Here is a 15,662-nt window from a genome sequence, read left to right as displayed (position 1 = left end):
TCTTTGTCTCTTCTCTGGTCACATCACCCCTTGCTAAGTGTTTCTTCTCCTCCTCCTCCTCCTATCTTTCTTTTTCATCTAGCTTCCAGAGTCTATCTCGGAGCATCACGTTGTCTGTTGCCCTTCTTTTAATTGGTTATTCAAAGCCTGTCAAGTTCATTTGGTTTCAGTAAAGTCTTTGTCCCCAGTCTTTTGTAACACTGTCGTACAAATGTCAGCAAATGTAATTAGCAGTAAATATAATTGGCAATAAGCTTGTTCAGGCATTTTATTGTCATGTTTGAGACACAGATATGGATTTGCAGACAGCAGTGTGCAGACTGTTGGGTTTGATGAACTTGTGAATTATGGTGGGAAAGCAATGATGAGTGAGAAGTCTGTAGACTTCCTGTAGATTTGGTCCAAGCTCAAAGGAGAGGAAGGGATTTGTGTTGCTCTTTTATTGTAGAACAAAGCTTGTGGGAGCCCATGTTTATTGCTGTGGAGACAAAAAATGAAACAAATCATCATCCTGAATGCTATTTGTTCTCAAAAGTACTGAAAAATGTAATATTTCAAGATAAATGAAGATGATATGAAAATACCACATAATGAGTTTCACGCTTCTTCTACTGGTGGAAAGCGGAATTACAACAGTGACAGACAACCCTGCTGCAGCCCTCGCAGACAGCCATGTTGTAAGTATGTAAGTAAGTAAGTAAAACTTTATTTATATAGCACTTTTCACAGATAAAATCACAAAGTGCTTCACAACATACATAAAAAGGCAAAACAGGACAGGAGCACAAGGTCAACTTACATAAAAGCTTGTCTAAATAAAAGTGTCTTCAGCTGCTTTTTAAAAGAATCAGCAGAGTCGGCCACACAAAGAAACAAGGGCAGGGCGTTCCAAAGTCTGGGAGCTACAGCTTGAAAGGACAGGTCCCCTCTAGTTTTAAATCTGGTCTTAGGGACCTTCAGTAGGTTTTGACCTGAGGACCGTAGAGTGCGGCCAGAAGAGTGAGGGATTAAAAGGTCTGATAAAAAGTGTGGAGCTTGTCCGTTAAGAGCTCTAAAAGTCAAAACTAAAATTTTAAAATCAATTCTAAACTTGACCGGTAGCCAATGTAAAGAAGATAAAACCGGTGTTATGTGAGCTCTTCTATTGGTTCCTGTTAAAAGCCTTGCTGCAGCGTTCTGGACCAGCTGGAGACGACTGACATCTGATTTGTTAAAACAAGTAAAGATAGAATTACAATAATCTAAACAAGAAGAAATAAAAGCAAGTCCGATTTTGAAGTAAAAGCTCTCAATTTGGAAATGTTTCGCAAATGACAAAAGCAGTTTTTTACTAAATGTTTTGAGTGGCAGCTCAAAGACATGGACTGGTCAAAAAGAACACCAAGGTTTCTGAGACTGGTCTGGACTGAGGAGCTCAGGGAACTGAGGTGTTGTTTGATTAAAAGCACTTTCTGTTCAGGAGCAATGATCAGTGTTTCAGTCTTGCTTGAGTTCAACTGAAGACTGTTACTGGCTAGTCAGTCCTTAATACACTCAATGCAATCAAGTAGATCAGCTAACTTGTTAAACTCTGTGTCCTTGAAAGAGCAGTACAGTTGAATGTCATCCGCATATAAATGGTAGGACACATTAGTAAAGCTTGTAATAGTCTCCCCAAGACAGCAAATATATAATAGAAACAAAATTGGGCCAAGGACCGAGCCCTTGGGAACACCGTGAAGCAAAGATGTGACTTCAGACCTAATCTTGTTTACGCATAAAGAAAATGTTCTGTAATTTAAATAGGAAGAAAACCACTTCAGAACCGTACCAGAAAATCCTAAGTCATTGTGTAGTTGATGTAACAGAATTTTATGGTCAACCGTGTCAAAAGCTGAAGACAAATTCAATAAAACCAGTACAGTATATTGACCAGAGTCTGCCACCATCAGTACATCATAAGATACCTTTAAAAGAGCTGTTTCAGTGGAATGCATCTTACGAAAGCCTGATTGGAACTATCTAAAACATTATTAAGGTCCAGAAAAGTAGTCAGTTGCCCTGCCATCAACTTCTCCAGAACTTTAGCCAAAAAAGGGAGTTTTGAAATTGGCCTGTAGTTGCCAGGTTCAGATGGGTCCAAGTTGGTTTTTTTCAAAACAGAGCTTAAGGCTGCTTGTTTGACGTAGCTTGGAACTGACCCAGTAGAAAGTGAAATGTTAAAAAGTTTGGTGATGTGTGGGCCAACAACATCCCAAACTTTCAAGAGCAGGGATGAGGGGACTACATCTAATGGGCAGGAAGAAGGCCTCATCTTTTCCAGAGCAGCTTTTGTCAGACATGGTGTTACATATTCTGTTTGTTATGACCATTGGCAGTTCAGAAACAAAGAAAAAAGCATTAAGAATTTGATCGCTACTTCTTTTAGATGGTTGAAACTGTAAAACAAACTGATATTGCAACAATAGCTAGTTCAATTCACACACGGATGAGCGGTCTGTAATTTTGTAACCTCCTTTAGCTCCCAGTAGGCCGCGACAATGTTCACTCAGGTTTTAGCTCTTTGTCTTGTTCACACATTCTTGCTTTTCCTCCAAAGACATTACTCACTCACTCCCTTTTTTCTTCCAAGCTCCACTATGATGCCAACAGAAAAGCAAACTTCTTCTTCTTCTTCCTCTTCTTCTTCTTCTTCGTCTCTTTCTTTCTTTTACTGACAGTCAGCAAATTGAAAAAGCTAACTGCTAGTCTTCATTTGAGCTTCCGGCATAGTAAACTCCACCTCGACTTGTCTGCTATTACCATAAAACAGGTAGAGACCGCTCGCTTGTTTCTACCTAAACCAACAAAGTTGTTTAATGCATTTTCTGGCCATCAGGGGGCTACAGAGTGCTGTCCAATGTGAAGTTGTTGAAGTTTTTGGCTCAAGAATCACTGAAACCAAAATGAAAGCAACAACTTAAAAGTTTTATAAACGTGTTAGTCTTACTTTAAGGAGAAGACGAGTTTTAAATTCTTTAAACATCAACAACCTGACTGATATAATCATGTTTTGTGCCTAAATCTGTCCTGAGCAATGTTTGAATAGTTATTGTTTGACCTTTCTTTTGACTTTTTGACCAGGGTTACTTGCGGAGTACCACAGGGTTCAGTGCTTGGACCAATTCTTTTTACTATATATATGCTCCCAATTGGTAAAATCATTAGACAGCATGGGATAAACTTCCACTGTTATGCTGACGATACTCAGTTATATTTATCCATTAACCCTGATGAACCTAATCGGTTGGGTAGATTACAGGCTTGTCTTGAGGACATAAAAATTTGGATGACTCTTAACTTCTTGCTTTTAAATCAAGACAAGACGGAAGTTCTCATCTTTGGACCAGAAATCCAGAAAAGGAAATTGCTTAGCCAATTGCCTGACCTTAATGGCATTATATTAATCTCCGAGAACAAAGCAAGGAACCTTGGTGTTATCTTTGACCAGGACATGTCATTCAAATCCCAGGTTTCACAAGTTTGTCGGATTTCCTTTTTCCACCTTCGGAATATTGCTAAGATTAGAAGCATACTTTCCAGGAGTGATGCTGAAAAACTAGTTCATGCATTTATTACATCAAGACTGGATTACTGTAATTCATTACTCTCAGGAAGTCCACAGAATGTAGTTAAAAGTCTTCAGCTTGTCCAAAATGCTGCAGCTAGAGTTCTGATGAGAATTAAAAAGAGAGATCATATCTCTCCTGTCTTAGCTTCCCTACATTGGCTACCTGTTAAATTCAGAATAGATTTTAAGATCCTTCTTCTCACTTATAAAGCTCTTAATAATCAAGCTCCATCATACATCAGTAATCTGATTGTTCCATATGTTCCTAACCGAGCACTTCGCTCTCAGACTGCAGGTCTACTGGTGGTTCCAAGAATATCTAAACTTAGGATGGGAGGCAGATCTTTTAGTTATCAGGCTCCTCTCCTGTGGAACCAGCTCCCAGCTTTAGTCCGTGAGGCAGACACTTTGTCTACTTTTAAGAATAGGCTTAAAACATTTTTATTTGATAGGGCCTATAGTTAAAATCTGATGTTAGCCTAAATCTGGACAAGTGGGGGATTACAGGGAGGTGGAGTGTACAGTCGGTAAAGACGGCTCTCCCTTGCCCTGCCTCCAACATGCCTACATCTAAATAGGATAGATTATCCAGAGTTAACTCTGTAGTTATGCTGCTATAGGCTTAGACTGCTGGAGGACACACTGACCACTTTTCACACTCTACTGCTTTATTCTACAGTCTGCTCTTTAACTGTACTATTTTGTGCAATTTCAGCAGTTAACTTTATTTTCCCTGTAAGTGTTTTTCTCCCCAGAAGAAGCTACAATGACATTCTGCTGAGCTGTGGTGGCCTCATGGAGGGGGCCATCGACTAGCACACTGCTGCTAACCACTAATACATTCTCTCTCTTCTGATAATAACTTTTTGTTTTCGTTGACTTTTGATGTGCTAATACTAGTTTACCCGTTTAATTATAGATCCACTAGGATAAATACAATAAAGTTTATCTTTCACCAAATACAATATTTACTAAGACATCACAATATAACTATAGACACATTACTTGTCTGTGTGTGTGTGTGTGTGTGTGTGCGTGTGTGTGTGTGTGTGTGTGTGTGTGTGTGTGTGTGTGTGTGTGTGTGTGTGTGTGTGTGTGTGTGTGTGTGTGTGTGTGTGTGTGTGTGTGTGTCTGTGTCTGCCTGCTCTGTCTTCTCCATCCCCAGTGAGTCGTGGAGGATGGCTGCTTATACTGAGCCAGGACTCTCTGGAGGTTTCTTCCTGTTAAAAGGGAGTTTTCCTCTCCACTGTCGCTGCATGCTTGCTTAGTATGAGGATTGCTGTATAGTCACTGACACTAGTCAGTGACTTGATGCAATTTGCTGGGTTCCTTATATAGGAAACATTATTTCTGATTGGCTTAATGAACTGTGAATTGGAATGTTTATTATGTGAAGTGCCTTGAGACGACTCTTGTCGTGATTTGGCGCTATATAAATGAACTTGAATTGAATTGAATTGAACTTGTTGGCTTCAGCTTAAAATTTACATCCACCCAAATCCAAAAATGTCATTGATTCCTTTAACGTCAAGTTGTATCAAATTCATAAATCAAATTAGGCAAGTCTCCGTCTTTATAGGAGCTGGCCACACTCAGCTCCTGATCTCTGCTGTTGACCCACTTCTGACGGTTTTGTGTCAGACAAGCCATTATATGCTAGGCTTGAGAGGGAAATCATTTTTGTCCATTAATATCCTTTCATCTAGAGCTGGAGTCAGGCTCAAGAGAACCAGCAATTAATATGAATGTGATGATCGTCAGCTTTAAAATCCCCAAGTTAGTTTAACGTTTAAAAGTGTAGATCACTGAAAAGGACTTTTAAAAAATGTTGTTTTGTAATTATAATTGGTCACGCTGAGGTTTTCATGCAGGCTGAACATGAAAGTAGACTCCTACACCTATCTCTTTGCTTCTGAACCCATGGACTCACCCATATTGACTCACGACGGGGAAGGCTGTTTTTTTTTGTGTGTGTGTCCTGTCTGGCTGTGAAGCAAACAGAATTGATGTCTGAATGCTGTTGACAAGTCTCAGGTGGAGCATCAAAGCGTCTGCTTTTAATGTCACGCCTGATACTTAAAACTTTATTGTTATTGAATGCGTTTTAATTCCGACCAGACACGGAGACAGAGGTGAAAGAGAAAGGAAGAGACAAAAGATGGGGGGAGGGGGGGGGGGGGGTAGATCAAGCTATCACTGCGTCAACTTGATGAAGAAATATATAATCAACTTTGTTTTACTGAACAATCACACAATAATAAATCACAGTGCAGTAAGTGCCCACCATAGCCTTCAGACCTGTGTTGAACATGCCCAAGTCCATACTTATGAGAGCACCATGTGAGCACCTGTGTGTGTACACGCGCTTTTTTTATGTAAGGTTTCTCTATAGGAGCGTCCAATAGAGAGTGTGAGGGGCCACAGATCTGCCCCCTAAAGATGTGCAGGAGACGTTGGGAGCTCCAAGTCCCAGAGATCCAGGAGCTGCCCCAGAGCACAGGAACTCCAGGGAGACTGCAACCAGAAAAGCCCCCGCTCCCCTCGAGAGGTGCAGTGTATCGCCCTGGGGGCCCACAACCAGCAGCTGGCAGAGTCCAGGGAGATATCGGCGGAAAGCCCTCAGGCCTGCCCGCAGCCTCCCACCCCCTAGACGGCCGAGCCCGGGACCCAATGACCCGGGACCCAGGGGTGACCACCCCCGCTGGGGACCCAGCAGAGCCCAGGGACCCAGAACCCACCAGGCAGCCACAGGGATTGGTCAGGCAGATGCCAAAAATCTTAAACTCCCTGACCCGGGAACCACGACCCAGGCAGACTAAGGCACCACACTCCACACCAGGGGTAGCAGGGAGAGGGGAGACGAAGATCTATATCATCACAAGAAGTCCCAGGAGATGGGAGGAGTCAAAGGCTCCACCTGACATATACAGTCATACACAAACACAGTCACACACTCCCTCCCTCATGCTCACACATACACATACAACCAAAGACTTACAAAAATGCACGCCGGACACCCACTCATGCTCCCCATACACACCCTATTCACTCTGGTCCCGGTACTGTTGCACATGGGGTACACCCATTACCGGTTCCAAGAGTTCGACCCTTTCTGCTGGGGTGCTGATGAGCAGGCTCCCCCGCCCAATGCTGAGCACAGCAATCCACCACCCCAGACCCCAACCGGACGGCAGGATCTCCCTCCTAGCCTCCAGCCCCAGGAAGCCAAGCAACAACAGAGGTTTGCTAAGACCCCTAGTCTCCCTCCGCCTGCTCGAATATGGTGTTAGTGAGTGTTGATGAGGTGTATTCCATGGCTGTGGTGAGCGGGCAGTGCAGGCATCATCTGGCCTATGCCAGCTGATGCCACCGCACCACCCCACGTGCACCCACAGCCCTTAGTGTCTAAGTGCAGTTTAAAATTGGAAGTGAGCACCGGCACTTGGGATGAGGCTGAGAAATTCCCCTGCCAAATGCCGTTGGATGTGCTCACTCGCAAGGCCCTAAGTGTGTGTTTGCGTGGAATGTCGTTGGTGAAAATGTTTAAGGTGCAGATAAAATTGGGGGGCAGTTGCCACAGGAATGCGGAAATGGGGTCCATACCCGAACTCCCTGGCTTGTCCACCCCCAAGGTCCTATGTGCATGTTTGTGTGATGATGTGAGGGAGCAGGAGGAGAGAAATGTGTGGAGATGGGGAGGAATGGCTAGTTGGGCTTAGCCCTCCAGGGAGCCAGCTCCCCCACTGGCCCCAATAGGCACCTCCGTTGTCAAAATGCCACCCAGAGCATGGAGACCCCAGCCCATCTCGCCAGGGCCCAAAGCAGAAGCATCACAGAACCTCACGGAGTCCGAGGGCACCAACCCAGCCCCACCCCAGCAGAATATCTACGCCCATCCCTGCATTTGCACAACTTCCGGACTATAAAAGACATAGGACATCCAGATAAGGTTGGGTCCTCCCCCTCCTGGACTTCCCCCTCCCCTGTGATGGGACAGCAGAGGAGCCAAGGTCTACCTGAGGCCCCTGAACCAGAGTCAGGCACTGCTGCATGTTCCTGCCTTCTACCTCGGCAGCATACATGTCAGGACCCAACCCCCAAGGCCCCGCCCAGATCCCCCCACGGGGCCGGCCACCCCCACACCCCGAGCCCCCAGGCCCCCACCCAGACCCGCCCAGGGGAAATGCAGCTGCCAGGCAGTAACCCATGGCCGCCGCCAAGACCTCCAAGGGGCCCCACTCACAACTGCCAGTAGTCCACCCCCCAAGGCAACCCAAGCACCTCCAGAGGGGGGCAACGGCCCTCCAGTCCCAGACACCCCCAGTGAACCCACCTCCAAGGAATGTCCAGATACTCCAAACTCGGACCTTCCACCCCTTCACCCACATCATCCCGCAGGACAATATCAATGGTCCCCCATCATCGCTATGTGATGGAACCGATCAAAGGAGCCCAGAGAGATTGATTTGAAGTGGAAGCAGAGGCTAAATCAAGTGTAATATGATCTAACAAAAGATTTCTATATTGGTTGATGCAAAGAGTATCTCTATTTTTCCAATTCAAGAGGATAATTTTCTTAGCGATGCATATGGCAGTCAGAACCACGTAAGCCAAAGATGTTTCAATCAGGACATCGTCCAGGTTTCCCAGTAAACAAAGAAAGGGGGTGGTTGGGATATGACATTTCAGAGACTTTGACAGGTCTTCACATACTCTACCCCAAAATTCCTGGACAGATGGACAGGAACACAGTGCGTGAATGTAATTGTCAGGAATGTTGTTTGTGCAGTGTGTACAGGTGTCAGACGACACAAACCCCATCTTGAACATCCGATGACCTGTATAGTGTACTCTGTGTAAAATTTTGTACTGAATTAATTGTAAATTGGAGTGTCTGATCATTTAAAAAGTTTTTAAACAAGTTTGGGATCAGAAGTTCTGGTCAAAGCTGACTGATAGATCCACCTCCCATTTTTCAATAGGGATTGCTATTCTATCGTCTATTTTGGACAGTGTCTTATATACTTTAGACAGTAGTTTGGGGGGTTTGAGATTATAGAAGTCTAATACCCTTGGTGGTGTTTGTAATTCTATTTTATTGAGCTTAAATTTTTGTTTGACTACAGATTTAATTTGGTGGTATTCTAAGAAGCTATTCTTATCTATTCCAAATTGTGAGACTATTCTATTAAATGGGATGAAGTCCAATCCTTCAAATATCTGTTCCCGGTATAGGATTAGTTTATTTTTCTAGTCCGGAAGGTTCATCATTTTATTATTTAGCAAAATATCAGGATTATTCCAGATAGGTGTGCGTCTGCATCGTACTAGTGAAGAGACTTTCATTTTTAGATACTCCCACCACTGTCAGAGAGGTGCTGATACAAATACTTTTGAAGCCTTCATGTTTTCTTATGCTTGAGCTAATAAATGGTAAGTCTGAAAGCTCTATAGTGTTGCAAAGTGTCTGTTCTATGTCTAACCAAGACTCATCTAGTGGGTTATCTTGCAACCATCTTGGTATATATTGCAGCCTGTTGGCTAAGAAATAATGATAAAAGTTGGGTAGATCCAGTCTTCCTCTGTCTTTGGTCTTCTGAAGCGTTTTTAAGCTAATTCGTGGAGGTTTATCCTGCCAAAGGAATTTAGTAATTGAGGAGTCCAGAGATCTAAACCAGTCAGCTGGTGGTTTGTTTGGGATCATTGAAAATAAGTAATTTATTCTGGGTAAGACCATCTTTTTGATTGTAGCAACTCTCCCCATGACTGATATCGGTAAGGATTTCCATCTTGCAAGATCATCTTCCACTATCTTTAAAAGTGGGATGTAGTTTAGTTTGGTTAGATCTGCCAGCTTGGGAGAGGCATTAATTCCCAGGTATGCGATATTCCCTGACTCCAATTGTGTATTAAGAAAATTGACAAAAGAGAAATTAATTGATAGAACTGTGGATTTTAACCAGTTTATAGAGTAATCTGAAACTTTTGAAAAAGAGTTTATCAGTTCTATTGAATGGGAGAGAGAGAATTGAGAATTCCGGAGAAAGAGTAAAACATCATCTGCATAAAGACTGATCTTATGTTCTATTTTCTTACAGTTTATCCCTTTAATACCTGTTGTTTGCCTAATTGCTGCCGCTAGTGGTTTGATAAAGATAGCAAACAGTGAGGGGGAGAGTGGGCATCCCTGCCTGGTCCCCCTCTGAAGACAGAAGCTAGCTGATATTTGGTTGTTCGTCCTGACACGTGCAGTTGGTGAAGGCTGTTGTTTAAATGTTCAGAAATCAACAGCGAACGTCTCAGCTAGTTTAAGCTAACCGTTAGCATTAGCAACACCACCACACGGCAGAAGGACCTTCTCGCTGCAAGGCAACAGCTCTAACCACTGCGCAGCCCTACCACTGCAAATGTATTAATCAAACAAATACACATTTTTTTATTCTGCATTTACATTTAAATTAAAAGAATGAATGAAAACCTCGACTTTTTCTTTTAATAAAACAAATCCTGCAATCTGTGTAGACAAACAGTCGCCCTTCACTGTGATCCTTTACTCAAATTCACATGAATTGATTTAAATAATTTTATTATGATATGTTGCCTGCATATGTCTGTGCTGTGGGAAATAAGCAGAAACTGATTTGATTTAGCTGTGGTGTCAGAGACAAGAACAGTTGGGATTTCCCAAATTAAAATTCAAGGAAAATCTTAATTTGAACATTGCTGATATAGCTGAGATTGTTACAATATAACCTATAAAAACAGCAAGTTCTTCTCAAATAAGAAACATAACCCTGATAATTTGCATCTCTGCATTAAAATTTAAAACATGTATAAAAACCAATTTAAGCAATTCTGGTTAAACATGGTGACTCACACATGAAATGATAGAACCAAGCCTCAGAGCGGTCCACCAGACAGGCTGTCCACTCTCCCAGGGTCACCTTCTTGTTCATGTTACGATCACATGACCTGCAAGCACAGCAGAATATGGTGACCTCAAAATGTGGCACGTCCAAGCGGAGGGAGAATTTTTAGAAGCATGCAAGCTAATGAATGCAAAACCAAAATTCGTATGGAGACACCAACGCAGCACGAGGCGAACTGAACTGAGGCTCTACTACGGCTTTCATTGTCTTTCGGTTCACCACGTGGCGTTTTCTCTGGCGGGTGCTCCTTCAATTTGTTATTATCCATGAGCAGCGGGAGACACAATGGGTAATAAACATTATCATTGCCGGGAATGGCTTGACATTGACATGGGCAGCCCTGCTCTCACTAAACATGTTATTGAAGAACCCAGCAGAGAAATGGGGGGTTGGGTGGGAGAATGGATGGTGGAGAAAAACAAGAACACATGCAAAAATGATGGAATGACCAAAGAGTGAGAATAAAGGTGGCAGAAAAAAGAGCCATCTTCATTTGAAGGAAGTTGTTAATGAGCTTCAACAAACATTTGAAGGAAAATAAATGGAAGGATGCTGCGGTCATGTGAGAACCGTAAGGGGGAGGACACAAGAAAAGTGGACTGGCATAGGGGGTGGATATACAGATAGATGGTGTGCAGAGAGAACAGCATGGTGGGAGGTGCAACTTGATCAGAGCGGGGGTGAAAAACATCTCTGTGTGACATATTTAAACCTTGCTCTTCTAGTAATTAGCTGAAGAATAACATATTGCAAGAGACAGAAGGTTGACACCCCAAACCCCTAGCATGAGGTCACACTGGTTTATGACCATCCTGTTGCTATGAAACTGGTCATAAACAAATGTATTTATGCTCGTAATGTGATGGACTTTGCATTCTTAATTGTTTTTTAGCTGATGGACGTGGGACTCACTTGAAAAATGTCGTGGCACAGTGTTCCAGAGGCATCCTCTTGTAATATAGCTTCCTCAGGTCCCTGCGACTCAGTTTGCCATCTTTGTTCTTGTCCAAGGACATGAATCTTTGCTAAAATGAGAAAAAGAGAAAAAGCTGAAGGACAGCAAAGCAAATTAAGCAAATTTCAGTTATTTAACCTGTTTGAAATGCAAAAAAAGGCACAAATTGCACAATCCTTGTTAGTGAAGTTTTAGCTAACATCGGCATGCTACCATGCTACATCAACATGTTGTTGATTTAGAATAGAGTAACTGTAGCCTTTAAAATGATATAACAGGATCTCAAAAAGAACAAAGTAACCATCTGCAATCATATCACCCAAATAATGGTTTGAGTTTGAGTGTGGAGGTCTTAGTAGCTGGAGAGGAGTTGTTAAGTTAGCTCTCATTCATCATCCTACTGAATAATTCAGTGATTATTGACCAGATCCAATTTATACTTGATGCTTTAGAGAGGTTCTGTCTCAGCGCGCGGGCGACCGCACCACATCCAACACAGGAACTTACCGCCTACAGTCGGTTGTTAATATTGATCATGCACATGAAGGACCCTTGATAAAACGATGGGAGTGTCTGGTGTGAAAAACAACTTTACGTTACGCTGACATGTAAAGTGATCCCTTTGTTTATTCCTCTTACGGCTATTGGTTTAAAATGTTGTGAATATTGATTGAGTCATCATTAGCTGACGTCATAAATCACATTTATGGGTTTATTTCATCTGCTGCTTACGGTAACTTCAGACAATCTGACCTTTGCCAGCTGTGCTCTGTGGGTGTGGCTGAGGCAGCTCTGGGGTGGGGCCTCAGGTGTGTAGGTCCCTCCTATCCGACTCAGCAGCAGAAACCAGTCCAGAAGACGGTATGGAAACTGGCCTAACTCCTCCTTGGTGCATTTACCCTTAGGGACTGATCAAGAGGAATAACAGGGTTGATTTGGGAGGCTGCAGAGCTGTGTGGAAATTCTGTGTCACACTGAAAGCTTTGTGTGCTTTTACCCAGACAAGGTCCTGTGTGAGCCAGTCCTGTGCGGCGTCTCTTCCTACACGCTTCTTTGTGAAGCAAACACTCATTCCCATAGGTCTTTCCCAGAACGCTGCACACTGGTGCCCTCTGCCTGAATGCACATGTCAGCACCCACATGCAAGAATAAATGTGAGAATATAGACGACAGTCTGCAGATTCGCTGCTGTTTTTATGATTTTAATCCCAGTACCGTGGACACGAGCGAGGACAAACACATTTGGGTACGAGGATCCCGTTTTCTTCAATCACCTGGCACCAAGAACCCACTGGACTGTGGCATTTCAGCAGCTCACAAAGCTTTTCTGAAATCACAATAAAAACATTAGGTAACTTTACTTTGAGCTTTTAAATTAGTGTTCTGTCCTTGATACTAGTTGAATGTAACAGAATAGTTTAAAACGTATCATAAGAAGCTACTTTTCATTCAAGAAAATGAATAATGATGTATAGGTCAATGGCTGCTTGTAGACAACTTTTCAAAGTTGAGACAGAAATGTGTTAAAACAAGATTTGTCTAAAATCTATGTTCTAAATTTTAGCTTATTGATAAAAATTTGAAGATCTATAGAAATATTATTGCAATGGTTAAAATGCAGGTGAAAAAAACGTCATTGTTTTTAACTCATTACAGGCGTTAAACATTTACGATATAATTTTAGAAAAATATTTTCCCATTTTTTATATCTGATGTTTTATTTTCAACTTTTTTAAACTGGGCATGAAACTAATCAGTGGTGTTTGTGAACTAAGATGTTTAACTTCACTAAAAATACATGTGTTGCTCCTACGTATTTTTCTTGTCATTTTCATTATTTGAACTTGTGGGATGGTTTTGTCTGAAACAGAGTTGTTAAATGTTAAAATGACTTACCTGGCTCCACTCTCCCAATGTACGGTTTCAGAGTCTCCTCAGCTTGTCTCTGCTTGCGCAGAGCTCTGCCTCCCTTAAACACACACACACACACACACACACACACACACACACACACACACACACACACACACACACACACACACACACACACACACACACACACACACACACACACACACACACACACACACACACACACACACACACATTGTACTACACTTGTTTCTGCACTACAAATAAAAAAGACCTGCACTGAGTTTAATTGTGAACTACTTTAATAATTAACGGCAAGAAGTTCTAATCTTATCATAAACGACATCATAAAGTATAAAACTAAAACTGCATACATGCTGTCCAACATCCATTTCTCCACATCTGCTCCATTCCCAAACTTACATTTCCAGTCTCTTTGTAGTGGATGCCAGGTCCACATCTGCCCCCAAATGTTTTACCAGATCAAATGTGAAACAGGTGACCAAAAATCTTGGAACCATTTTTATATCTCAGGAATTTCATCTTTAATGATACGACAAAAGACTCCTAATGAAGGAAACGACTCGAAAGATGGAGGAGAAAACGATCAAAGATCTGAAAGCATTTTTCCCTGAAGATCTTCTGTGTTTTTGACTTCAAACTGGATAAAGTGGTTCTTTGGGTGATTATTGGTATGTACAGTAAGAACACTTACCGTGGCTGCATGAGTGGAAACATGGAGGATCAAGACAAGCATCAAGTTCAGGTTCATGGTTGAATCATCCGCTGATGTGAAAAACGAGAGAAAACGTTGATGTTTTGTGTCATTACTCTTATAGGAAGAAAATCCTTGATGTGTTTTTCATAAAACAACAGAAAATCCAGAAAATCCATTCCATTGTCGCTTTTACTGATGTAATAATTTAAACAAACACTTACCTGGAGACTTTGTTTCTTTCTTAATCAACTGTTATAGTTCCCTTTTTATATTTTTTCTTCTTCACTCTGTTCTCCACCCAACACCTCTCAACCCCTCCTGTCAGGCTCTACGAATCGCTGCAAGATCTTTTCTTCCTTCCTCTCCATTTGGTCCACCTGATATAACCTCATCCTCCCTGGTTTTACTCGACTCTCTCTGTCACTTTAGATCCTTGATGACTATGAACTGGACAGGTCTCCAAACATAGCTGAAAAAGAAAATTACTTTCTTACAAGTCTGAACTTCTATTTTAGTCAAGACAACATTAAAGGTGTCACTGGGTAAAAGCAAAAGAATGATTAGTTTTAGATTTCAGGCAGCAAATGTGGTGAGGCTGCTCCCTGGTGGTCATGATAATCTAAAACACTTTGAGCAAAGAAAAAAAAATCTAACAGTTGTGTTAGTTCTATCTTTTAAAGCTGTTTTCTTAATTCAGATTGTTTGATACTTTCTCACACGGCAGAGCCATCTTCTTGTGCATGGGAAGCCTTGAGGCTGAAAACAATATAAAAACATGAATATAAAACATAAAAACTGACAAAGTTTAGAGGATACATCTTATTACGGTACATATTTTGCTTGCAAATGTAAAACTTTATAGCCGTCTATTACGGTTTCATTGACAAACAGCAATTGTTTTTAGTTCTTGCATTAAAAAAAGATTCTTTATCACTGTTCAATATTCATTCAAACCTCATGACAGCTACTGGATTTAAAAATGCACCGGTGTCAACGTAGTAAATACTCTCATTTTACCATTCCCCCCCCCCCCCCCCCCCCATTGAATGAATGACAGACGTTTGTTAGTGCATAGTTTTCCATTCAGACATCACGTGTGTGTATTGCCTTGTAATTTTTATCACATTTTTAAAGACATAAAGTGTATTTTAGCACCAAATTGATAGAATAATAGGCTACTCTTGCATCTATTATAAAAATAAATAACAAATGCCTATAAAATAGCATTTTTCATGGACAGATACCACGACCTGGTGATGACGACGACAACAACAACAATATGAATAATATGAAAATGAATAATAATGTTATTTATTATTATTATTATTATTATATAAAAGTAATCATTTTATTTGCGACACCATATGAAACAAATAAAAGTAGTCTATTACGGCTACTTCTCATAAACACGATACGAAGTGCGAGTTAACAAGCTGCTGCACGCGCACCGATTCAACCCAAGTCTGCACGCGCATCAGGCCATCAGTTGACGTCATATCAGCTGTAACTTTGAGAAGGTTGAATTTGACGAGGTTTTCGGCTATCAGGAGACAAACATTACTCAAAACAAAACAATATCTACTTAAAGGATAAACTTTA

General features: G+C 41.7%; 1 protein-coding gene across 1 annotated transcript; it reads right to left on the bottom strand.

The window, feature by feature from the left end:
- Positions 1 to 254: 254 nt before the first annotated feature.
- Positions 255 to 14,532, bottom strand: sparcl2 (SPARC-like 2). The gene is made up of 9 exons (XM_015944773.3): positions 14,285 to 14,532; positions 14,061 to 14,131; positions 13,370 to 13,442; positions 12,689 to 12,800; positions 12,471 to 12,589; positions 12,227 to 12,381; positions 11,431 to 11,543; positions 10,467 to 10,561; positions 255 to 478 (listed from the first exon to the last, which is right to left on the bottom strand). Exons 2-9 carry the CDS (start codon positions 14,115 to 14,117, stop codon positions 408 to 410), a joined length of 795 nt encoding a protein of 264 aa, XP_015800259.3. The 5' UTR covers positions 14,118 to 14,131; positions 14,285 to 14,532; the 3' UTR covers positions 255 to 407.
- Between the last annotated feature and the right edge of the window lie 1,130 nt (positions 14,533 to 15,662).

The sequence above is a fragment of the Nothobranchius furzeri genome, chromosome 12 (genome assembly GCF_043380555.1).
Source record: "Nothobranchius furzeri strain GRZ-AD chromosome 12, NfurGRZ-RIMD1, whole genome shotgun sequence".
NCBI classification, from domain to species: Eukaryota; Metazoa; Chordata; class Actinopteri; order Cyprinodontiformes; family Nothobranchiidae; genus Nothobranchius; species Nothobranchius furzeri.
The sequence above is the reverse complement of the archived record's forward strand: the minus strand, read 5'-3'. Positions and strand labels throughout refer to the sequence as shown.